This window comes from Patagioenas fasciata, chromosome Z (assembly GCF_037038585.1).
Source record: "Patagioenas fasciata isolate bPatFas1 chromosome Z, bPatFas1.hap1, whole genome shotgun sequence".
Taxonomy (NCBI): domain Eukaryota; kingdom Metazoa; phylum Chordata; class Aves; order Columbiformes; family Columbidae; genus Patagioenas; species Patagioenas fasciata.
The window spans coordinates 83,247,994-83,274,056 of record NC_092560.1 but is presented as its reverse complement, the minus strand read 5'-3'; the positions used below and the strand labels follow the sequence as shown (position 1 = coordinate 83,274,056).

Sequence of the window (26,063 nt, the reverse complement as noted above, 5' to 3'; positions counted from 1 at the left end):
CTGGAGAGGGGCCAGAGGAGCCACAGGAATGATCCGAGGCTGGAACAGCTCTGCTGGGAGGACAGGATGAGAGAGTTGGGGTGTTCAGCTGGAGAAGAGAAGCTCCGGGGAGACCTTATTGCACCTTTCCGGACTTGAAAGGAGCCTGTGAGAAAGATGGGGACAGACTTTTGAGCAGGGCCTGTTGCGATAGGACAAGGGGTGATGGTTTTAAACTAAAGGAGGGAGATTCAGGCTGGACATGAGGAAGAAATTGTTGTCCCTGAGGGTGGTGAGAGCCTGGCCCAGGTTGGGCAGAGAGGTGGTGGATGAACCATCCCTGGAGACATCCCAGGCCAGGCTGGACGGGGCTCTGAGCAACCTGAGCTGGTGAAGATGTCCCTGTCATGGCAGGGGGGGCACTGGGGGAGCTGGGAAGGGCCCTTCAACCCAAACTGTTCTATGATTCTGTGATTTTTGTAGCTAGGTAATGGACTGCTGGTGGGTCCTGCAGGTTTCAATAAAATACATCATTTTCCCCCTCCTGCCCAGCCAAATAATCAAAAAATTGCTTTGAGGAGAAAGGGAAAGGATGCTCATCATCAGCTGGGCATCTGGTAAAACACTGTGTTTCACAACATTCACAGTAAAATCACAACACTATCAACGCTAGGCTGAGGATTTTTGTTAAGGGTCGTTCTTTCTTTGCATTGCTCGATAAAATAAAACCTGCAAAAGCACCGGTGGCGAGGTCCCATCTATCTGTTCTCATACTTCCAGCCGCTTCTGCTTGAATTATTCATGTTGAATAAGTGATCTGCAAACAGCTGGTGTGATCTGCCTGTGCTCTGTGTGTGTGCTGGACTCACCCCTGCTTAGGTCAGGGCATTTTCTTGTTCCCTTCCTCGCGGCAGGGTGTCTGTGGGAACCCCCAGATTGCTCAGCGCCTCTTTCTGATTAACCTTCCAGTGTTTATTATTGACGCCCTGTGATTTATTCGGACGCGGTATCGTCACTGGATAAGCAAGAAGACTCTGTGCAAACATCTGTTGCTTTTGCTTGACGAGCCCTATTGTAGAAGTAACATCAAGGAGCTGCAGAGGCACTTGTAGGGAAAATGTCCTTGTAAGTAAAGGCAGCACTTCCCACCCAGCACAGGGTGCGTTTCACCTGCCCGTGCATCTTAATAGAGCTTTACTGGGCTGTTATATATATACACGCATAAATATGTATTTCATATGTTTGCTTTTTTCCCCCCAAACTCTTATATATATGTATATGCATACACATATGTGTTTTATGTGTTTGCTCTTTTCCCACAAGCTCTGCTCTGTTTATTTTAGCTTTTCGTAACATGTTGTGATTTGGTCGTGGAAAGAGCTTTGTAAAACTAGTCAGGAAGGGCAGTTTATGGTCAGGCAATCGGCAGGTCCCCTGTTTACTTTACAATCCATATTATTAGTAAAACAGACTGTAGGCCCAGCTCTACCATCATTAGGATACCTTCACCCCTTTGGGTGAAAAAAGCTCCATTTAAGGTACCTGCTTTTATACATTATCACTGAGTAGGACCTGTGCCTTGCCTAGAATACCCCTCACCTCCAACATAACTGGAATACAGTAGAATTTGTTAAAATATCTTGCCCCTCGGCATTCTGGAAGGAAGATTTTCTATTAAACCTTAGGGAAATTACTGGTCTTGTTAACTAGCGGAGAAGTAATGAACCACAACAGGGTTACTCGAGAGATTTGGGCCCTGGCTTTGTGAGCCTGCATTGTTTCTTTCAATGGTAGAAATAATTTAAGCAAACAAACGAAGAAAGAATTTCTGGAAATTAAAGTAGGGTACGTCTGTTTAACAGGAGTGGCGCAGTGAACAATTGCACAGTCAGCCTCAGAAATCCATCCATGGTAACTAGTCACAGGAGGGAAAAATAGACAACCCTGCCACCAACTTGGTATTAAAAGTTATATTTTCCATTTTTTCCGCCGTCGTGGGCCAGTCGGGGACTTTCCATGAGCAATCAGCGTGGCAGAAATCCCCTTTCTGCTTTGTAGCGATGGAAGTTCCGATGCTGGTTTTGCCTTCAGTGGGTTTTGGTCCCAGTTTCCAGTGGGATTGGGCTGGGACAGACCCGTGGCCAAGGCTTGTTTGCCTTGGGGTCTGGTGGAGGAGGTTCACCTTTGGTTTCACCACCTCTGCGAGGTGCTGGGTGTTAAATCCCCGCCTGGGTCTGGGGTCTGTGCAAACCTGTGTGTCCCGTGCATCTCTGGGCAAGAGTCTGGAAGAAGGACAGAAAGACACTGCCAGGCTGGAGTTTGTCCAGAACTAAATAAACCAGAAATACCGGGCCTTCAGGCCTTCAGTTCCTCAAAAGACATTTTTGGAAGGGATCACTGGGCTTTTGTTCTTCCATTAGGGGAGTGAGTAGAGAGCATTGTTTTCCTCCCCTCATCTGTTCCCCTTATAGGGGAAGAAGAAGGAGGACTTGGCCACCCCGAGCCGAGCATCTCAGGGGACCTCCCAAAACAAAGGAGAAAAGTGTCGTCATCGTGTCCCCGTCATCCCCTTGCCTCCCTTCACCCTGCTCTTGGCACGGCGGTGCCTGCCCGGGGCTGGCGTGCCACACGTCACGGAGCACAGAGCGATGTCCCTGGGCCTTCCTCCCTGGAAACCCAGCAGACTTCTCTTATCTCCAGGTTTATCTCTTCCTGGAGACTTGGCAAGGCAACCTTGGGGTTTGTCTTCTGCCAAGGAGGTGTGTTAGCTCCGGGATGGTGTTGACAGTGTAGGTGTCCACGTGTGGTGGCTTGGATGGAGCAGGGTTCCTGAGGAATGTTGTTTTGGTGTTCCTGGATGTGGATCAAAGCTCTATGGACGCATCCGTCCTGGTGTGGTTTCTCTCCTGGGTGCTGCAGGCTTCCATCCCTGGTCTACAGACAATTCCTGTGGGTTGGAGAGCATCTCCCCAAGCCTGGTCTGCGTGATCATTGCATTGGCTCCTCATGCAGGGCTGACATGTGGAGCTGGGGTGTTGTTTTTCTTTTAGATATTAGTTGTATATGCTTTTTTCTTACAAAATACTGGACTAAGACCAACCTTCTTCTTTTGCTCAGGCTCCAAGGCTGCCGCTGCTGAGAGCCCCTGAGATACTGAACTCTATGGGAGCAGAGACCACTTGACTGCACTCAGCACCTTTCAGGATCAGGCCCTAGGTAATTATTCTAATTCACTGCCTGGGTGATGGGTGAAATTTGATATTTTGGGCTATGCAGACCATCTGAAATGACATTCCTAGTTGTCCATGAATCCATTGATTTCTTTTTTTTCCTCTGAGGGCTGACACTGGCAATGTATCTCCTGTGCTTCCAGAGGGGGATTTATAAGATAGTTTGTGTTGAAGGGACCTTCCCAGCTCCCCCAGTGCCACCCCAGCCATGACAGGGACATCTTCACCAGCTCAGGTTGCTCAGAGCCCCGTCCAGCCTGGCCTGGGATGTCTCCAGGGATGGTTCAGCCACCACCTCTCTGCCCAACCTGGGCCAGGCTCTCACCACCCTCAGGGACAACAATTCCTTCCTCGTGTCCAGCCTGAATCTCCCCTGTTTCAATTTAAGACCGTTATGATGGGGTTTACATTTTTTTGGAGGTGATGGAGGTTGGGACAGGCTGTGTCACTGGTTGGAGGAACGCAGGGATGGACATGGAGCTGGGGATTTGCTGCAGACTGTCACACACCACATCAGATTGTGTGTTGATAGAACAAATCTGGTATTTGTGCACTTACCATAGAATGGGAAGATCTGCCATCGATAGCAGGGTTTCCTGCAGGAAGGCTGTGGGTCCAGGCTGGCTTGCTCATTCATCAAGGAGAGGACTTTCCTCTTTAGATGGGACATTCATGGGGATGGGTGATGGTGACTTTGATGGGGCCGGGCTCATCCTGCTGTCCTGGGGCCGTGTGGGTGCTCAGCGTCCCTGGTGTCCCTGCAGGAGCTGCTGCGTGCAGCTGTGTTGGAAGCGAGATGGACAGTGGTGTCCCCAAATAATCCAAGCAGGTATTTTGACCCATTATTAAGTGGGGCAAGGTGCTACAAGTGATTGCATCCATTGTGCTTCTGGGTGGCTGGTGTCACAGGATGGTTTGGGCTGAAGGGACCTTCAGGGTTCATCCAGTTCCCACCCCTGCCATGGTCAGGAACATCTCCACCAGCTCAGGTTGCTCAGAGCCCCGTCCGGCCTGGCCTGGGATGTCTCCAGGGATGGTTCAGCCACCACCTCTCTGCCCAGCCTGAACTGCTGGGTCACTGTTGTGGCAATGGTCACCAGCTCTTCTGCTTGGGAAGTTTTCCTGAAGTGAATTTGAAGAAAGCTATAAAAACAAATTAAAAAGTTTTCACTCCCATCAGAAGCAATCAAAGGCTTAAAATATCGATATTTGCTGGCAAGAATGGGTGTTCAGGTTGGGCTTTTAAGAAGGGCTCAAAAGCTACAACCGCAGGAGGCTGCTTTCTAAAATACATCTAGCAACTATTTTCTGCAGAAGAAAAAACTGTGAAAATGTTATTTACCTGGGCTCACGGCAGCTGCATTCTCTCCTCCATACCTGGTCTCGTTGTTGTGCCTTTGTGAAACGTTAAAACTTTGCTCCAAGGTGTATAGATGGAAATCAAAGGTCCTCGGGCCAAGCGGTGCATCCTCGTTGAGATGCGGTGTCAGCCCGGTGCCTCGCCTGAGGCGTACGTGGGCAGGATTTAATCCAAGCTTTGTTCTTTCAGCCCAGCAAGGCCAGCTCAAACTCAGAGGGTGAGCTTGAGAAGGATCTCAGGGTGGATTTGGAGGAGGAGTAAGAAGGGAGCCAGCAGGATGGTGTGGATGTTGCTCTGAAGCACTAAAGATGAGGGATTTTCTGGAGGGTTGGCTTCCTGAGCAAGATGGTTTTCCTTAAAAAATTCTCTATGTCTTTAAAAGCATTGGTCAACAAAGCATTATAGTTTTTAGCTGAGTCTGTTGGATTTTTTCCTCCAAAAAATCAGTCAGTAAATCCCAGCTTCCCACTGATTTTCAGCAGAGGTTAAAGCCCAAGATTGAGGTGTTGCGAGGGGCAGATCGTGTGTCCCTGGTTGCTCTCCTAGAGCATCCTCCATGCCTGTGGGAACAGAGGGCTCTTCTCCGTCCCTTGCAACGCCGTACGGTGACATTTTTGGGACCCAGGCCTGAGGACTTTGACTGGATTGTTTCCCATTTTGATAATCTCCGTTCCAAATACTCTATACACAGCATTGTGCAGGAAATTTCACAAAAAACCCAACTCATACCCTTCTCTCTTGAATATTGCGGTGAGGAGCTAAGCTCACATCTCCACTGGGGAGAGAGAAGACACAAATGGTGAAACAGGCTCAGAAAGTGAAAGAGAGAAAAATGAAGAGTGAGAAAGGATAAATACGTTCACCATCAGGGCTGTGGTGTGGTATTTTCCCCCGTCCACTCTGAACTTGTGGGGATGGAGTGCTTTCTCGGTGCCGAAGCTCGTGTGCTCCGTGTTTAAACCGCAGTTGTCAAAAGCTCGGAGAGTAACTAAAACAAAAGTGTCACAGGTCAAATGGATGTTTCCCAGTTGACTGGCGAGCAAAGTAAATCCTGGGGAAGGAAATAACCCACCAAACATCCACCGGGTTTGCCTCCCGGACCCCGCAGCTGGTGGCTGGTCCTCCAAGGACCTTCAGGCTGGTGGCTGGTCCTCCAAGGACCTTCAAGCTGGTGGCAGAGCTGGGCAGGCAGCTGCCTCCACATCTGGAAACTCTGCAAGCAGCATCCTCTCCCCACCAACAATTTTTGGTGCAAATTTAATACTATCAGATCCAGATTTGATCTATGTCAGCGACTGGAAGGATCAAGAGGTTGCTGCAGGTTGGGAAAAAACATCTGCCTGTTGAGGAACCTGGGCTGGAGGTTCCATCCTAAGACCTTGCGATGCATCTTCAGCTGAGGGTTGAGCTTTGCCGCTATAAATTCAGAAGGTTTGGATGGGCGATGATCTCGGGGAGCATCAAGGCAAGTGCATCTCCACTGTGGCTTCGTGCCGTCCCTCGCAAAGTCCCCCCCCGAATTTTTGGCTTGGCCAATTGCTCTTCGATGTGTCGTAACCTGAAAATAAGGATAGATAAAGGCAAAATGTTCCGGGAGCGATGCCAAGCCGAAGGGACTGAATTGTTAAAAGATCCGTATCTGGATAACGGATTTATGCTCTTTAACAACTTTTAAGAGAAAATGCGGTGTTAGCAGGATCGGATTGGGATCATCCTAAGAAATAGAGCTTTCCTTTAAAAATTATATTGCTTTTTATTATTATTATTTCAATAATAATAATATTTCCCCAGAAAAGACATATATGAGGATATTATTTGCATAGGAACTGAAAATGAACCTGAAACGATCAGCATATTTTTTAAGGGCACTTTACAAGTCACTTGGCATTGGAAAAGGTACAACTATCGGTCAAAGCAAAGCTTGATGATAAAATAATTAGAAATCACGCAACCATAGCAAAGGAAGATTAGGGCTAAAATTAGAAGCCATAAAGTTGTTTTTAGATTAGGTTGGAATCTGAGCAGGCTGTTTTATTGTACTGCATTACTTCAGAAAATGCAAGGTGAGAGGTGTGAATTGCCTGGATTTGGGTGTGTTTCATTGGAAATGCCATTGCTGGTGTTAGGTGGGATGATCTGTGAGATAATTTTCAGGGAAATCCTTAGGGAATGGAAGTAAAATCCACCATGAAAGATGAGGAGCTGCTGGGCTCTGCTTCCCACTCCCTGGGAACCATCAGGTTGGTTGTTTCAGGGTTGTGGTGGCCAAATGCCCACATTTAACCCAGAAACCGTGGTGGGCTGGCCATGGTGAGTGTGAGATGGAGCTGCTGTGGTCCTGGGACCCAAGGTGGCTCTTGGGGGCCAAATAGCAATGTTAGATGGGGCACAGCCTGTGCGACTTGATGTGTGTGCTGGGTCTTCTTACGCATGAACAGGAACGAATCCTCTGTCAAAGGAGGCCACAAAAAATGATCAGAGGACAGGTTGAGAGAGTTGGGGTGTTCAGCTGGAGAAGAGAAGCTCCGGGGAGACCTTACTGCACCTTTCTGGACTTAAAAGGGGCCTGTGAGAAAGATGGGGACAGACTTTTGAGCAGGGCCTGTTGTGATAGGACAAGGGGTGATGGTTTTAAACTAAAGGAGGGAGATTCAGGCTGGACATGAGGAAGGAATTGTTGTCCCTGAGGGAGGTGAGAGCCTGGCCCAGGTTGGGCAGAGAGGTGGTGGCTGAACCATCCCTGGAGACATCCCAGGCCAGGCTGGACGGGGCTCTGAGCAACCTGAGCTGGTGAAGATGTCCCTGTCATGGCACTGGGGGCACTGGGGGAGCTGGGAAGGTCCCTTCCCACCCAATCTACTCTGTGATTCTATGCTGTCATGGAATCATTGCATCATAGAATAGGTGGAACCTGTATTACAACTGGAAAGTGTGTAATTTAATGGGACCCACCTTTCTTTTCAGCTGGTGGGGGCTCGTAGAGGTGCATGTCTTTCTAGTCCTGGTCTTTTACGCTAGCATTTTCCAAGGGGCCTCTTTTGGTTAACCCCCATACCACAGATTCGCAGAATCCCAGAATGTGAGGGACTGGAAGGGCCCTGGAAAGCTCATCCAGTGCAATCCCCCCATGGAGCAGGAACACCCAGCTGAGGTTCCACAGGAAGGTGTCCAGGCGGGTTTGAATGTCTGCAGAGAAGGAGACTCCACAGCCTCCCTGGGCAGCCTGGGCCAGGCTCTGACACCCTCACCAAGAAGAAGTTTCTTCTCAAATTTAAGTGGAACCCCTTGTGTTCCAGTTTGAACCCATTGCCCCTTGTCCTATCATTGGTTGTCACCCAGAAGAGCCTGGCTCCATCCTCCTGACACTCATCCTTTAGATATCTGTAAACATTAATGAGTCACCTCTCAGTCTCCTCCAGGCTCAGGAGCCTCAGTTCCCCCAGCCTTTCCGTGTAAGGGAGATGCTCCACTCCCAATACCAATTAAGCCTATTGCAGGGTGTGTGACATTTTGGGGATGGGGACATACCTGACGTGCCTTGGTTCATGTGCCGGGGAAAGGCCACAGCTGGGGATTTGCTTGACCCTGTGTGGAGGTGCTGGGACCCCATCCTCACCGCTGTGGGTTGGGACACGAGGATCTGCCACCACCCTGGGCAGTGGATGGCTTTTTTGTGTCCGAGTGACAAAGCAGGAGCCAAAAGTGTAATGTGTCCCATTTGGCGCATGATATCTTGTGCTGTGATGGGAGTAGGATGGAGACGGGGACAGGGAAGAGTGATATGGGACAGCTTAGACGTGAAGAGTTGCTGAAGGGCCTGAGCCCTTCAGTCTGGAGGAGCAGGAGCTGAGGAGGTATCTAAGGGGGGTATATAAGCCCTACGTCCTGTGGAGGTTGACAGGGAGGAGTAATTTGTTGTGTCTTCCAACACAAGAGGTAGAGGACAAATGTGAAACGATTGGGCAGAGCCCTTAAACAGGTGGACGTTCTTTTTATAAAACATGTAATTAAACCGTGGACCTCAATGCCACAGGATGCTGCAGATACCAAAAATATAAATGGCTTCAAAAACCAATTAGGGAGATTTGTGCACAAAAGGTCCATCAAGGGCTGTTAGTGCAGTGCTGCAGGTGCAGCCACCGGATGGAGAAGCATCTCAGCTGCTTGCAGGCCACTGGGAGCATATGCCCAGAGAAGAGCTCCATATGTGCCTCGTGTCATACACCCCTTGGTCGCCCTCAGAGCTGGGATCTTGGCCTGCAGGACCTCAGGCCCCTGCTCTGGTGTTGAGCCTGATTGGTGCTGCTGGTGGATGGGGAAAGCTGCTTCTGCTGTCCTTCTGTCCTGGGCTTCCCATGACAAATGCGCATTCGTTCCTGTGGATCAAACGTCACCGAACTGGGCCAACTGGGTGTGATGGCGTATGAAATTCCTTGATGTATCTACGAGTCTTCCCCTCTGAGTTGGCTTATTATAGAGTCATATAATCATTTTGGTTGGAAAAGACCCTCAAAATCATCAAGTCCAGCCATTAACTCAACCTTGGCACTACCTCGTGTTCCTGGGAACCTCATCTGTGTGTATTTTCAACCCCTCCAGGGATGGTGACTCCAGCACTGCCCTGGGCAGCCTGTTCCAATGCCCCACAGCCCTTTGGGGAAGAAATTGCTCCCCACATCCAACCTCAACCTTCCCTGGCGCAACTTGAGGCTGTTTCCTCTCACCTTATTGAGTTGCTCCAGTGCGCCCTGCCAAGGCAGGAGTACAGGTCCTGATGGGTTAATATCCTCCAGTGAAAATGTCCTGCCATTAAATTCCTCCCAAGTCCAAGTGAGCATCCCAAGAGAGCACTCTGTGGAGAGGAACTGGCATATTCCACATATAAATGTCTCAGAGAAAAAGTGTCTTGATATGGTCTAATGTAGTTGGAATGGCGTAACATGAGCGAGAGGTTGGAGGACTAGGTCAGGAACATCCAGGCATTTTCACCATGGAGGTGGCCAACCAAAGGTCCCTGTCACCCAGAGAAAGGTGCATTCTTCAGGGCTGGTGCCTTGAAATGCAGATGAAGGGATTTCTGGGAGAGAAACCTGAACTTTGTGGGATTTCCCACCTGAATATAGATGGGACTGAGCAAAGCCCTTCACCTGCTCCCACCAGAGGTACCAAATAAAAGGGTCTAGAGGTTCCCTCCTGGCTGGGAAGCACCAGCCCCACTGTGACCACCCATGATATCTGGTCATCAGCTGCATTTCCCAGTGACTGCAACGGGAGAGTGGAGTCGAGCAGACTGTCTGCTCCCCCCAAAATGCTCCCCACTGAAGCTCCAGCTTGGAGAGAGCAAAACAGCTCCTCATCAACTCTTTATAGCCCGAGAACAGAGCCGTGGAAAAGTCCTGCAGCGGGAACTTCACTAATTCCAACTAACGACTCCGAAATCCTGACTGAGAGGAACAATTGGGCATGATCAAAAGGCACAGACAAAAGAAATGTTCTTGTATTGTAACAGCAAACAGAGCTGGATTTGGTCTGATGGAGCATCTTTCATATTCAAGAGCGTTTCAAAGCCCTTTGCAGAGTAATGAGCTGGTGGGGTGGTGGTTTTGTGCCCAACAATAGGTGGCAGGGCCAGCGGAGCAGGACCTGCTTGGTGGAGAAGGACCTGCTCGTGGTGGGAGAGGGGATGATGGCTGGGATGCTGGGGCTATCCTGCGCTTTCCTGGTTTATTTGGTGCAGTTAGATCTCTAAGCAGCTGGAAGGATCCAGGGCAGACTGGGAAATGGGATTATTTTTTCTTAACGCTAGCTCAGGTTGGGCAGAGAGGTGGTGGCTGAACCATCCCTGGAGACATCCCAGGCCAGGCTGGACGGGGCTCTGAGCAACCTGAGCTGGTGAAGATGTCCCTGTCATGGCAGGGGGGGCACTGGGGGAGCTGGGAACGTCCCTTCAACCCAAACCATTCTGTGATTCTATGAAGACCTGGCTGTGATTCATGTCGGGGGAATGGGATTATTATTTCCTTCTTGAAACTACGGAAGTCCCAAGGTGTACCTGTGGATCTTCTCATCTTGTCATTGCCTAGAAGGTCGGGCAGCTTGGCTTGAGGGACTGGGTAAGCCTCTACATGTTTTATCCTCCAAAATTAAAGCGACTGAGCTACTTCATCCTCCCAGGAGTGCACTATATCAGTGTGTGATCCTGTGAATTTACCTGGTCCCATGGACCTGCAGGTGCTTCACGTGCAGGTCCTGTGCTTTTGATGGGCTCAGTTTCTCTGCCCTTCTTTCATCTTTGTGGAAACGGAGGTGGAGAAACATGTTGTGACTCACATGAGAATCCCCGGGCACAGCTGGGAATAGACTCCCAGGTCACCATCTGGTGCTCTAATCTTGTGGTCTCCGGGGCAGTTTTCGTGAAGGCCCATGTACGATTCCAGCTCTTTTATTTTAGCTAAACCAGAATAGCACTGGCACAGCTGCCTGAGCAGATCTCGTAGTCTTGAAACCATTTCTATGGCAGGGATGTTTCTTGCCCCTTGTAAAGGGAGGAAAAGGTTAATTGCTTTTTTAATTCTATTTTTTTTTTTTTTAGAGGAAATAAATGTACCTACCCCACCCTAAGGGGACTGCACAAATCTGTCAGCCCAGGGCGGGTGGGGGCGGCAGCTGGGCTGCGTTGAGGAAGGAGCCCTTGGGAGGGACGGGAATGGGGACATGGGTGGGGGGCTTGGCCACCCGCCCGGAGCCGCGGGCAGGGAGGGGGATGCTGTGCCGGGCTATATTTGGAGAGCCTGGGCTGTGACGTTCTCTGCAGAGCCCTGGGCACTTCAGATGAGTTAATGGTTCAGGCTGGACATGAGGAAGAAATTGTTGTCCCTGAGGGTGGTGAGAGCCTGGCCCAGGTTGGGCAGAGAGGTGGTGGCTGAACCATCCCTGGAGACATCCCAGGCCAGGCTGGACGGGGCTCTGAGCAACCTGAGCTGGTGAAGATGTCCCTGTCATGGCTGGGGTGGCACTGGGGGAGCTGGGGAGATCCCTTCCAACCCAAGCCATTCTGTGATTCTGTGATAATCATACCCGGTGTTGGAATAAAAGGCTTGCAGCAAATGTTTTGGGGTTAGAAAATGAGCTCTGGGATGAGGAAGGAGATCTCAGACCTTTTCCTGGCTGACTTGTGTCCTTCGCCACACCAGATCCCTCCTGAACGAGATGACCAGGTTCCAGTGTCCTCCTCGCTTTGCTAGCGTTGGGTTGGTTGCATCTCCTGCATCCCAGCAGAGAGAGGAGGATGGGAAGCAGAAAGAGATGTGTTGGAAACCTGGATTCTCCTTTCACTCCTTGTGCGTTTCCGTGCCACCTGCGCTCCAGCTGGGTCGGGCTGATGTCGCGGCAAGATTTCCTCTTGCAGGCAGCGGCCTTGCGTGCTGTCATCCTGATTTGATGGTATGGAGACAGCTGTGCTGTTTCCCCTCCTGTCTGCCTGGTGCTGAGGCAGGTTGGGGCTGTTTTCCAAGCAAGGGTGTCTCAAAGGGCCGGTTGAGTGGCGGGTTCTCCATGATGACCCAACCTCGTGTGGTTATTGTGGTGCCATTTCTGAGTTAATGCTCTAAGGAACATATAAAGACCCAATGTTTTAAGTTTTTTTGGGTTCTGATGGCAATGAAAGTAAAGTCCTATGGGTGGAGCCGTAAGGTCAAAGCAAAGCAGCTTGAAACAACTCAAAGCAACTTTCCAGCTTCTTGTCTTCTTGAGTTTCAAGGCATCTAAATTCAAAGCTGTTGTGCACATATATCACACGGGGTGTTCTGTTTGCACAGAGCCTGTCCAAATCTTTCTCATTGTGCTTCTATATCAGCAGTGACTGGTGTGAGTAACCGGTACCCATCTTTTGAGGACAGTAGGAGGCAAGTCTCCTCCTGAAAGGAGGTTGTAGCATGGAGAGTGTTGGTCTCTGCTCCCAAGTAGCAAGTGATAGGACAAGAGGAAATGTCCTCAAGTTGCACCAGGGGAGGTTTAGATTGGATATTAGGAAAAAATTATTCCCAGAAAGGGCTGTTGGGCATTGGAACAGGCTGCCCAGGGCAGTGGTGGAGTCACCATCCCTGGAGGGGTTGGAAATACACACAGATGAGGTTCTCAGGGCCACAGGTTAGTGCTAGAGTGAGGTTAGGGTTGGACTCAATGATCTTGAGGGTCTCTTCCAACTGAAATGATTCTGTGATTCTATTCTAAGTCAGCTGTGGAGGCTCAGGGGACACCGTGCTCGGAGGAGGACCAGGGCTGAAGGTGGAGGTGATGTTGGTCCTGGTGGTGTGTTTGAGGTGGGTTTATATCCTCGCACGCCTCGCTAGACGGATGCTTTACCCGTGGTTCTCGTTTCAGCTGAATGGTGCAGTAGGGACAGGAGAGAAGACTTTCAGAAGGCAAGAAGTGGATTTATAATCCCCAACACCGGGTGGTCTAGGAGAGCATCAGTCGAGCCTTGACGGTGTTTTCCAGCGGAGGGGCAGACCTGCTGAGCCTGGATGTCCCTGTGGGCACTGCAGAAGACGCAGTACCTGATAGTGAGGTGTAGCCCAGGGCTCTCTGCCCTCCCCACCACATATTGGGGGTGAGTGTCTCATCCGGATTCAGCAGAACAGGGTTTCCTTGCCCCTCCTGTCTGGGATTCACCATCTGTTGGAGCTTTTAATATCACTTCATTCTCCCTCCCGACATCCCACGCCCCTGTCCCAGATGTATTTGTTTAAGTGGCTTTAATTAACTTACATTTTCCTGTGCGTGACAGCTCCTTGAGGTTTTGCTGGCTGTTTTTTGTCGGTCCACAGTTGTCACTGGCATGTAGCGCTTTCCCTGCAGACTGGCCTTCAAGCCTAATGTGCATTTATCTTTTTCCCCTGCTCTGCGGAATCATTTTCACATACTGGAAGGAAATGGTTTCCATGTGAGCCTTGTTACGCACACTCCGTTGATTATTAGGTGCGATTTTCCTGATCTCTGCTGGTATCTATGAGGATTTGGAGCGAGGAAGCCCGAGGGGTGTAGGATGATGGTTGAGGTCAGATAGATATATCTTCACGAGCAACAAGACTGATAGCTCCGGAGTGGCGTGGCTACAGGTGTTATCATTTGGGTGTCTCCTCAAGAGTGAAGGTTAATGTCTTGCCACTACTGATCCGTCACAGTGTTATCTGCAGGATTTATAGGTCTTCTTGTGCCTTTCCAGCAGCAACGGGTTCATATTTCTGGAGCTCAGAGCTATTCCCTGGTTGCGGTCACATCAAAAAACCCCAGATCTCCTGGGATCATTTGCTTTTAAAGCCAGCGTTAAGAATAATCTCTGCTTGCTATTGTGTAGTGTTGTACTTTTTCAGTGGAAGAAGGTGGGGAAAAGCCCAATGTTTGAGTCCTCTCTCAAGGGACAAAGACATCAGGCAGATGAACAGTTGGACTCCATGATGTTAAAGGTCTTTTCCAACCAAAGGAATTCATGGAATCAGAGAATGGTTTGGGTTGGAATGGACCTTCCCAGCTCCCCCAGTGCCCCCCCTGCCATGAGCAGGGACATCTTCACCAGCTCAGGTTGCTCAGAGCCCCGTCCAGCCTGGCCTGGGATGTCTCCAGGGATGGTTCAGCCACCACCTCTCTGCCCAACCTGGGCCAGGCTCTCACCTCCCTCAGGGACAACAATTTCTTCCTCGTGTCCAGCCTGAATCTCCCTCCTTTAGTTTAAAACCATCACCCCTTGTCCTGTCACAACAGGCCCTGCTCAAAAGTCTGATTCTGTGATGCTATGAAGTCAAGACAAGCCCTGATCCTGACTTCCCGAGGATCGCTCAAGGAAATGTGAGCGTGAGGAAGGTGGGGAGCAAGGAGGGGCTCACATCTTAAACTAAAATCTCTTTTTTTTTAAAAAAAATCAATATATCAAAAAAATTAAAATGAAAAGGCAACTAACATGAATGACACTTGTATGGTATCAGATAACACCACATCCTGAATTCCAGTGAGGTAGGAAATGTGAAGCACAAATCACTCAGGTGCTCCTAGATAGCGATAAGAAAAGCAATTCCCATTTAGCAGTAGAAATAAAATAAGAGGTCCTGATAAACCCTCCCTGACTTGACTGGATTAGGGCTCTGGCTGTGAAAATTCATTACGGGCATGCAAAAGAATGCGTATCTCGAGCTAAACTGACTATAAACACCATTTATCTAGAGAAGGGCCGGTTCACTCGGAATAAATAGATTTTTTTCAAAGGGAAGAGAAGAGGGGGATCAGACAGAAATCTGTATCCCTGTCTTGTCATTTATTATGCAAATAAATTGCACACCTTTCTAAACCACGAAGGGTGAGTTTATGTTGGAAGAGCGATCGGAAGCTGTTCCAGGAACTCCAGGGCCAGCAGGCACTGATTTCAGGAGGGCTTCTGGTGATGAGAAGTGCCAGACTGTGTTGATGAGGGGAATGCAGTTTGGTTGGATGTTTTCAGGATTCCCATAAACAAACCAGTTGCTTCACATTATTTTGTATTCCTTTCCTTTCCTTTCCTTTCCTTTCCTTTCCTTTCCTTTCCTTTCCTTTCCTTTCCTTTCCTTTCCTTTCCTTTCCTTTCCTTTCCTTTCCTTTCCTTTCCTTTCCTTTCCTTTCCTCCCCTTCCCCTTCCCCTTCCCCTTCCCCTTCCCCTTCCCCTTCCCCTTCCCCTTCCCCTTCCCCTTCCCCTTCCCCTTCCCCTTCCCCTTCCCCTTCCCCTTCCCCTTCCCCTTCCCCTTCCCCTTCCCCTTCCCCTTCCCCTTCCCCTTCCCCTTCCCCTTCCCCTTCCCTCCCTTCCTTCCCCTTCCCTCCCTTCCCTTCCCTTCCCTTCCCTTCCCTTCCCTTCCCTTCCCTTCCCTTCCCTTCCCTTCCCTTCCCTTCCCTTCCCTTCCCTTCCCTTCCCTTCCCTTCCCTTCCCTTCCCTTCCCTTCCCTTCCCCTTCCCCTTCCCCTTCCCCTTCCCCTTCCCCTTCCCCTTCCCCTCCTCCTCCTTCTCCTTCTCCTGTCTCTTCTTCTCTTTCCTGTTCTCTGTAGGAATGACTTTGCATCAGGGTCATGTGCAGAAGGTAACCCATGGCATCTCCTGCTCTCTTCATGTCTTCAGCTCTGTCTCTTTTTATCAAAGTGGGTTAAAAATTCATCTTTCTGCTGGGCACGACTTAGTAGAACACAACATGTTTGAGCTTCAGTCTGTGCTTGACGCTAAGTTGGTTGTAGGTGGCTGCTGAAGAACTTACCATGTTGTGCAGGGGTCAAAATGTGATCTAACGTCTTTTGTTCTAGCAATTAACTTTTTCAGGATGCTAATTTTAGAAACAGAATTGACCTGGTAGGAGCCAGGAATGATGGGTGAAACCTTGATGTCCCCTTCATCAGAGAGAAGAGAGTGTTGAGCCAACGTTATATGAATGAAAAAATGCAACAAGTGGCAGGACGAGAGACAACGGCCTCAAGTTGCACCAGGGGAGGTTGAGGTTGGATGTGGGGAACAATTTCTTCCCCAAAGGGCTGTGGGGCATTGGAACAGGCTGCCCAGGGCAGTGCTGGAGTCACCATCCCTGGAGGGGCTGAACAGACACAGAGATGAGGTTCTCAGGGACATGGGGCAGTGCCAGGGTTGAGTTAATGGTTGGACTTGATGACCTTGAGGGTCTTTTCCAACCAAAATGATTCTATGATTCTATGACCGACCACCCAACATCTACCATGGCCGAAGGGGAAGGCAACACACGTTGACGTTGGCCATCGCATGAATCTCTCTCACTTCTTCAGGTGAATTTTGCATTTGTGTTTTGCGCTCAGCGTTTCTGCAGCGCTGGGCTGACCGAGCCCTTGGGATGATTCTGCTAATGGGATCTGACCTGATGGCTTTGCATGTTTTAAGTAAATTAAACACAGCTGCTAGGAAAATCCAGTAACCTTAACAGCACCATGGCTCCGTTGTCTGCATTGTAATTACAGCGGCAACTGCCTGGAAGTTCTACTTTCTGGTTTATTTTTAAATAACTTCTGAGCTACCCTTTGATCAAGTGCTTCATCCCCAAGTCCTGCCTGTCCCCTCCTTGTCCTGGGTTTAACCCTTGCTGCTTCTTCAAGTATCCACCTCATTGCAGCTTTAAGTCAGTTGCAAATGCAAGTGGCTGATTGCAAAAATGGTATTTTTCCATGAATACATCCTGCAATTTTGAGCTGAGGGAGAATTTTAAGCCAGAGCCTATGGGGTACGTAAGTATGCAAGCAAAGTGTTTTATGGATGCTGGGGAAGCTCATCTTGAAATATGCAGCTTTTTCTGTTGCTTCAGCTGAAAGCCTTTGTACCCTTCAGAGAGATGGGCTTTCTGTCACAGTGAAAACACTTTAATCAGAGGCAAAAGGAGTTAGTTTTATGTAGGAAGCAAAACTAGGAGCCTAATTAGTTCTCCCTCATCAAACCGTGAGTGGAACACGAGCAAACAATCAGCTCCAAGCAGGGGCATAGCTGCCTGCTCCTTCCCTTCATTAAAAACTCACAGCATCTTCCCTGCAGGATCTGCGTGGCCTTAAATTTTTGGAGGAAACCCAGGCTCAGGGAAGTGACTCAGGGTTTTGCATCAGAACCTGCAGAAGGGCTCAAAAACCAGCTGAATTTTAAGCATGGCTGAGTGTGAGGAAGGAGGTTGGCTTAGCATCGCGGGGTGCTGGTCACTTCTTAAGGATGCTGGTCCCATCTTGAGGACAATGCGTTTACGGCGCCAGAACTACAGATCCCCAACTGCGCTCAAGGTCACATTGTATTTGTTGAATCAGAGAATTGGGTTGAGGGGATGTTCAGAGCTCCCCCAGTCCCACCCCTGCCATGACAGGGACATCTTCACCAGCTCAGGTTGCTCAGAGCCCCGTCCAGCCTGGCCTGGGATGTCTCCAGGGATGGTTCAGCCACCACCTCTCTGCCCAACCTGGGCCAGGCTCTCACCACCCTCATCATAAATCATGGTTCTGGGTGCTCTTCATCCTGCTGCTCTTCACTCTGTCTGCTCTCCCATCTGCCGTCTGCAGCGTGTCACCGTATATCCATGTCGGAAAGTGAAGCAGTTCCTATGTGTTTAATCTGGGCGAAAGCGCTGAGCGAGTGTGATTTGGGTCGTAAAGTTTATGAGATTTTGTGTTTCGTGGTAAATTTTAAATTGACTTTGCAATCAGGAGACATTAAAGTTTGTAAAGGAAAGTCGGTGTGATGTGTTGCAGAACACAAGGTGGTAATTTCCCCTCTTAGATTGATGCTATCAACAGTAAAGTATGAAGCAGCTGCTTCTCCAGGATTGTTTTTTTGATGCATTCAATTTACGTAATTTATAGACTATTATTTATTACGTGGGGGTTTTTCTCCTTTAGTCGCTTTCCCTCTCCCTCTGCTACTAGGATAATTCAGCAGCATCTTATCTATTAATACCACTTCTCATCTGTGCAGTTCAAAGCCCTTTCCAACCACGGCCAACATCATTGTTTCCATTTTCACACAGGAAGGGGAGAACAGAGGGGTGGGCATGGGAAAGGATGTCAGCACAAAGTCACAGCCACGCCGCTCCTCCTCCTGAGCACCATCCACACACGCATTTCTCCCCGGGCTGGGACGGATGAGCTGCCTCTGGGCATTTTTGGCTGGGCGGTACAGTACCTGGCAAGCTCTGGTCCAGCAAGGAGAAGCCTGTGCCACCATTCTGCTTGTCCGGTGGCCTGACATCTACTGCGGGTCCTGTCACCATCTACCCACGCTGGCACCATCAGGATCCCATGAGCCAAAGCACCTTTTATCATAGAATGGTTTGGGTTGAAGGGACCTTCCCAGCTCCCCCAGTGCCACCCCTGCCATGACAGGGACATCTTCACCAGCTCAGGTTGCTCAGGGCCCCGTCCAGCCTGGCCTGGGATGTCTCCAGGGATGGTTCAGCCACCACCTCTCTGCCCAACCTGGGCCAGGCTCTCACCACCCTCAGGGACAACAATTTCTTCCTCATATCCAGCCTGAATCTCCCTCCTTTAGTTTAAAACCATCACCCCTTGTCCTATCACAACAGGCCCTGCTCAAAAGTCTCTCCCCATCTTTCTCACAGGCCCCTTCTAAGCACTAAAAGGAGCTTCTCTTCTCCAGCTGAACGCCCCAGCTCTCTCATCCTGTCCTCCCAGCAGAGCTGTTCCAGCCTCGGATCACTCCTGTGGCTCCTCTCCAGTAGGTCCATGATAGATGTGGCTTTTCAAAGGACATTTGCCAGGTGGGATTTTCTGCAGGGACATGGGTGACTTGACTCCCTTGACTTCTCCACAACACTGCCCATTTCAAGGCAACACAGACTCTGAGCAGGCCTCAGGCTCTGAAGTCGCTGTTTGTTGTCAGAAACAAGGTTTTTAGCTGAGTAGGATGTTTTCTGATGAGGTGGAGTTCATCCATCTGTGTTTAGACACCTTGGTGGTCCCTACTTCTTCCCTAGCTGCCTGGGCCGCCTTCACCATCGATGGAGAGCAGTCAGCACAATTTCAGTGGTGTGATGTCTCTTGTCCTAAGGTAGATATCTATCTGAGGTCAGCTGGATTCTGCTGTAGATTCTCATCTTTGCTGATGGATTCTAGCTAATTAGCCCAGCCTAGTTAATTAGCGTTTTTCTGCAGGTACACAGGGAGTTTTTGACTCTGGGTATCTCCTTCCCACCACACATTTCAGTATCTCGACATAAAAATAAGTGACTGGAAGGAGAATTACCCAGAAAAGGCGGTGTGCCATGGGTTTTGTACACCCGCTGTCGTGTGCTCTGGTGTTCCACCACGGCTCTGTGCTTGCACTGCAGGTCCTCACATCTTCTTACCCACCTTCATGCACCTCCAGAAGGGATGGGGTCATCCCAGTCTGTCCAGCTGACTGGGGAGCATCACCAGAGGAGGCTGTAGCTTTATTTTTTCGGTTGCCATTCCATCATTGTTGAGACACCTCAGATTCTCAGGCTGGGAAGGAAAGTCAGCACTTCATAGTTTTCTCCTTGTCTTCACTTAAGTTCACCCTCATTTCTGTCTGACAACGCGGCAGTGTCTACTTGCAGCTCCATATTTTGCTTATAATTATTAAGGCTGCTAGAAAATGGTTCTGGCAACTTCCTGATTCACTAATGTGTCTGGTGAGGCCAAAAACTCCTGAGATCATATGAAAGAAATGGGAAGAGGGCTCTGGGAAGGAACCCCTGGCCACCCGGCCACGAGGGGACATGCGCGATGAGCCCTTCTCTAGGCTTGGGCTTATTCATCAAAGCTGAATCACAGCAAAGGCGTTTTATGAGGTTTGGTTTTCAGATATTCCAAGAAGATGAAAAAAATTTGATTGCAAAAGTCCTGGGCATTTTAAAGTCGTATTTGACGGGGATTTATTGATGATGCTGTAGCAGCATCTGCTTTCCAGATTAACTGAGGGCTTGCAAACAACACTTTGGATGCAACCTCCAAGATTGTTTGAAAGCTAGAGAGCAAATTTGGTCAATGATTCATGGCATGGCTTTGCGTATCAGTTGTCCTTTCTTTGTCAAATTTATTGTCTTCAGTGATGTTATGCAAGAGGCACCCGAACCCTGGAACCATCCTGGAGATGTTGTAATGTGCCACTTGTCACAGCAGGGTCCTGAGGGCGCAGAGCTGGAGGGTGTCCTCATCTGGTGCAAATGGCTTTTATTTTGGAGGTGTTGGAACTTGGACCAGGAGCTGGAGATGGGCTGCAGTGGAAGATAAAAATTTGAACTTGGCACCTCATCTTGTGTTATAGTTGGTGGATGTTTGGTCAGTGGAGTCTGGAGGGTGTTTCACACCCTGAAATAATGTTTGAGTAACTCAATGGCTTTACAGACACCTGAAATCATGCTGATTGCATCCCCGTGGACTGCGATAAGAGGCTGGACAGGGCTCTGAGCAACCTGATTGAGGTGAAGATGTCCCTGCTTGTGGCAGGAGGGTTGGACTAGATCAGCTTTGAAGGTCACTTCCAACCCAAGCCATTTATGATGCTGTGATTCTGTATCTAGGAGGGTGTGTTCCATTCATCTAGAAACCACTTCAAGAAGCTAAAAGGGACCTTGTGGCTGAGGGGAAAACCACGGGGAAGGCTGTTTGGTTTAGAGCTTTTCATCCCACATGTGTTTTGGGAATGGGAGAGCGCAGCTCGGGCTGCTCTCAGCGATGCCCATCCTATTTTGGAAAATGGTGTGGGGACACCAGGGCATCCTCCCTGGCTCCGTGTTTGCTGGCTCAGAGGGTTGACCATGAGTGTGGTCATTCACAGACACTGTTCTTCAAGCCCGATTAATGACAAGGGGTTAATGAAGCTGTAATTCAGGTGGAGGTTTTGCATAGCCCAGAAACTCCCATTTGTAACCTCATCCCATGAGGATTCTCCTAAGCCTCAAACACTGATTTTTTTTAGATGTTGTGTCGCAAGCTGTTGTGTCCCCGAGTTCCCTTTGGCATGGGGAGAAACCGCAATGCAGGACTCTGTCTGTAGAATTTAAAACTCAAGCTCAGGGTCGCTCAAGGGAAATGAGGTGCCAGCCCCTGCCCTGGCACCAGGAGGAGGTTTTGCCTCGACCTTAGCAGAGCTGATGAGCTCCGGCATGAAGCCAGGGCATTGCAGGATTTTTGCCGCCTTTCCTGGGAATTTTGCCCAAAATAGAGACGAAAGGCACTCACCCACATGGATATGCATGAAGCTCTTTACCCCCTTTGCTGATCGCTTTTGGCCGTTGAGCAGCAAACGAGTCATTAGTCGTCAGTGGTGGCGGTTAGTCCTCCGCTAATGATCTGAACTGGGGCCGGGGCTAAGGAAGGAGGTCGAGCTTAAGTGCAGGAGGTCAGAGCAGCTGGATGCTCTTGAATAGCAGATGGACTCATTAACCGTAGAGAAGTCCCTGTGTTGGGCTGATCGTGGCCCCGGAGCTTGGCCATCCTGCACGGCTGCAGCCACCGTGGGCTCTACCAGCCACCTGTGCTCTGGGCATCGCTTGCTGCCAAAATGTCCTCGTACTGATGGTTGGAGAAGCATGAAAATGAAAAACACAGACCAGCACAAAGGTTACCTGTTGTGGTTTTCCTCTGTTCCTTGTTTGTGCGCATACAGCAATTATCTTACCGGTTTAACAAAAAGGGTAGAGTGGTCAGAGCCCCTTGGTTCCTTGGTCCCAGGACAGTCATAGAATCATTTTGGTTGGAAAAGACCCTCAAGATCATCAAGTCCAACCATTAACCCACCCCTGGCACTGCCCCATGTCCCTGAGAACCTCATCTCTGTGTATTTGCAACCCCTCCAGGGATGGTGACTCCAGCACTGCCCTGGGCAGCCTGTTCCAATGCCCCACAGCCCTTTGGGGAAGAAAGTGGGTGGCAACCCCTTGACCCTGGCCAAAACTCAGGTACAAACCCAGGTTTAGGGACAGATGTGAGCTGTTGATGCCTTTCTGGGGAAAATACTCCAGATCATGAGCTTTTTTCACACACAGATGCCACTTCTCCAGCTGCCTGCTCAACCACAGGAGCAATTTCCAGCTGTGTGCTCCCACAGCTTCTGTGTTGTATTGGTCATCATGGTCTTCCTCTCCACCCTTGCCCATGAGGAGGCCTTGACCACCACCCCCCAGCTGTACTAGGGGGGCTCTGGACCCCATTAATGCGATGGCTACATGCTGGTGGGCATCTCACACCTTGAGGTTGTGTTGAAAGGGAGTCAGCCCATGCTCGGAGTCCTGCCCACCTTCAGCCAAGCTTCTGGCCACCTCATCGCTCACTGTCCACCTCATAGCTGGCATTGGCAGCCATCAGCATTTTGTGATCTCCTCTAGCGTGTTCTGTTGACAGCTCTTAACACCTCCTGCATGCAGATGTCACCTCCCTGTTGGGAACTGCCAACCCACCGTCTCCAGAATTTGCAAGCGCAACGTGGTGGCCAGGAGCTTAGTTTTCCCAAAGTTTTTCCCAAGCTAAGAGGGAGAGAGGGCTTGTACAGGCAGAAGTGGGTGGATGCTGGTCGTATGGCCTTCCTCCTCCGCACCCCATCACCTGTGGGCCGTGGGTTTGTTGTTGGTACCGCCGAGCTACCACGGACAACCAAGTTCTGGGTGTAGGAAGACACAAGAAGTCAATAATCCCAAAGCGACCGAGGTGTCCTATTTATCCACCGGCGGGGGTTGGGATGCATGAAGCATCCGATGGGATCTGTTTCCGGCCTGTTCACCTCCCAGCTGTCACAGGAGGAGATGTGATACGGCGGGAGGATGGGTTGGGTTTACACCTCCATGGCACGGTGTTGCTAGGTGATGTTGTGCTGCAGGCACAACGGGTGATGAGCAGAGAAAGCCTGAAAGGACCGTGGAAAAATGGGGGGGTAGGGGAGCAGGAGCAGTTTGGTGGTTCCTCATCACCCTGGCAGAAGGTTTCTTTGGATCTGAACCAGAAGCTCAGTTCTGGATCTGATGAAGGTGTTTTTTTTCTTCTCTTTGTTGTTTCTTAGGAAATGGTCAGAGGAGCAAAGGGAGCATCGCTGGAGATTTGAAACAAAAACAAGGGTACTGGTGAGTGTGCTTTGGGTGTGCTGAGCCGGTGGCTTTGCGGGGAGAGCTGGTGGCTCCTTGCAAGCGGGACCTGAGCTGAAGAGCACAAAGTGGCCGTCTTGATGTCCTTCTGGGATCTTGGGGGTCTAATTCCATCCTTCAATTACTGGGGGCTCCTGTGGGAGATGAGACCTGAGTAGTTTGTAGTGTTGATGAATCAGCACAAATCAGCTTCACCACCACCACGATTCTCCGCTGTTGTCAACGACCAAGCGGCTAATTGCTCTTTCTGTAAATCCCTAGAAGATGCTCTCATAAATACTCGTGTTCTCTGCGCCGCAGTGCTGGGAAGAGCAGGCGGCAGAGACACTGGCAGCTGCACGGGAGTGCGCTGAGCAGCAATATTTGTTAATGCTTGGAGTGATTTTGGCTTTTGTTGTGCTTGGCCCCATTGCAGATACAGTCACGGGGCTGTGAGCTGGGTGACATTTCAAGGTCCTCTCCAGGCCTGTTTCCTGCAGCTGTCAGGCGGGAGACTGGGGCTTGAGTGTTTGCTTAGAGTTCTTGAACAGGAAGAAAGAAGCATCTTGTTTTTAAGCTGGTTCACATACACCAGACCCAGATCCTGAGTTGACATTGCTGGAACGAGTTATCTGTCATTGCACCAGCTGGGAGACCGGTTGGCATTGGCCAAACCCTTAGCAGAGCTGTGCTGCGAGTCCCCACGAGTCCCTATCCATCAGGGACCAAATCCCTGTGTCCCTCCGGCCCCCAAACTGCACGTGTGTTATGGATGCTGAGGATCACCTCGGTGCTGGCTTATCACAGAATGATTTGGGTTGAAGGGACATTCCCAGCTCCCCCAGTGCCCCCACTGCCATGACAGGGACATCTTCACCAGCTCAGGTTGCTCAGAGCCCCGTCCAGCCTGGCCTGGGATGTCTCCAGGGATGGTTCAGCCACCACCTCTCTGCCCAATCTGGGACAGGCTCTCACCACCCTCAGGGACAAAAATTCTTTCCTTATATCCATTCTTGCACCTGTGCTGTAGCCCGGACTATGTGGACATGCAGGAGCAGTGGTGGTGGGTGGTGGATCGTGGAGAGATACGGATTGTAAGACTCACCTCAGCTCCTTACAGTAGATATGAGCTTAGATGAAGGGAGAAGGTGACACAGAGAAGTGGTTTCGGGAAGGATTCTTCTTTAGACATTTAAAAACCAGATACTTTGTTCCCGGTGATCATCCCTGACTCCAAAACAGGTGATTAATCAGCGTCCGGAGCAGACAGCAAATTCCTCTCTTGCTCCCACACCTCCCACTCCCTCCCTGCTGCCTCTCTGCAATCAGCTAGAAAATAAGCTCCGCTTATCTCCCCAGGAGCAGCAACCCCTCTGCTTGGGAACAAGCCAACTGGAAGGGTGCGATCCCCAGCCTGGAGGTGTTGGAGCGTGTCCCCGCTCCTTGGGGAACCCTTGCATCCATCTGCTCCCAAAATTCAGTAGAGACAGTGATAACGGCGGGGACCAGCGTGTGTCAGAAGCGCCGGGTATTTTATAATGCTGCTTTTCCTGATTTACACAAGTGAGGGTTTGGTCCCTTGAGCTCCTGCAATCCTGGAGTGATCCAGCTTATTAAACATCCGTTTGCACTGTCCTTAGTGTTAAATAATTGGCTTCTCAGCATATTTGAGTTGGAGGGGATCTAATAATCCTGTGAACTATCCATCAGGCTCCATTATCATCTCAGTACTCCTGCGCCGGCTGCCTCACGTCGTCTCTGCCTGGGGTTTACAAATAGATTTTGTTTCTCTGGCAGTTTTGCTTCTTTTATTCTTTCTCTCTCTCTCAAAGGAGCAGTTTTGGGCTCCTTACAATTTGTGCAGATGCTGCTCTCGGCTGCGACAGCATCTTTCTGTTGACTCCTGAGCGATGCATCCCATCCTTGTCCTGGCTCCGCTTCTGCCGGAGTCCCCGAATGAAGGAGGAACCCTCGTTTGCGAGAGAGGAATAGAATCGTTATCTCGATCGAAAGAATTTCCCTTTCCAGCCTAAAAACTGATAAACCATCACATTGTCGGAGCTCCCTTATCGGTTTGTAGGATTCTTAGGACACAAAATAATGACCTGTCGAGTCCCCTGGGGCAGAGCAGCACCGAGCCGCTCACACGCAGGGCAAAAACCTCGTCTGTCAGGATGGTATTTTAACAAGGGTGCTTCAGAGGACTCCTAAAAAGCCTCGTAACCAGGTGGGTAACGTGAGAGCTGAGGCTTTCTCAGATTATTTTTGGTACCCAGTGCTGCCGCGGCTGTACCAGCGATTGGAGGGATGCTCAGCATCTCTGGAAATCAGGCTTGTGCTCGCCCTAGCGGGGTCTGCAGCATCCCGGATGAAGCGGATGGGGTGGGAGATCATGTCCCTGCAGATTTGGTTTGCTTTTTGAGCTAATCCATCAGGAACCATACACGTGGCGGAGCCAGGGGATGCAGCTGCACGTGTGTTCCCCTCTTTACAGGCTCTGGAGCTGCTGCTGGATGTTTTGCCGATGTCAAGAGGGACATATGTAGGTTTTGCTCGTGCAAAATCAGCTTATTCCTTTTTTATACAGGCTAAAAGATAGTTTTCCCGGTGAAACACTGGGGTTGTCAAGACCCTGATCATATTTTCAGTGGTCAGGTGGGATTGCAGGCAAGGGGGCTCATATAAAAAGGACCTGTCTCTGTTACAAATATCTCCCCAAATACTCCAAACACTCCTTTTCTGACTCATCCTGGAGATATCTTTTACTCTTAGGTTGTAAGACACACAAGGTAAATTCAAACAGCTTCAACCCATTTAGCTCTTCAGCCCTCTACATTGAATTTTACCCCTTCAAAAAAATCTTTGCTAGTTCTAACCTGTCAGGAGGAGATTG

General features: G+C 49.9%; 1 protein-coding gene across 6 annotated transcripts in view; it reads left to right on the top strand.

Annotated features, from left to right (window-relative positions):
* The window catches only part of ZBTB7C (zinc finger and BTB domain containing 7C), a 161,730-nt gene that overhangs the window by 63,244 nt on the left and 72,423 nt on the right, over positions 1-26,063 (top strand). For 4 of the 6 annotated variants that reach the window (XM_071802314.1, XM_071802313.1, XM_065861387.2 and 1 more), the window contains exons 2-3: positions 3,097-3,195; positions 23,110-23,170. Coding sequence is in view for 1 of the 6 variants with exons in the window: in XM_071802311.1 (XP_071658412.1) it covers positions 18,823-18,850; positions 23,110-23,170 (89 nt within the window). In the remaining 5 variants the exon portion in view is untranslated. Of the gene's footprint in view, positions 1-3,096; positions 3,196-18,745; positions 18,851-23,109; positions 23,171-26,063 lie in introns of those variants that run through there. The other 2 variants (XM_071802311.1, XM_071802316.1) reach the window with 2 other exon arrangements.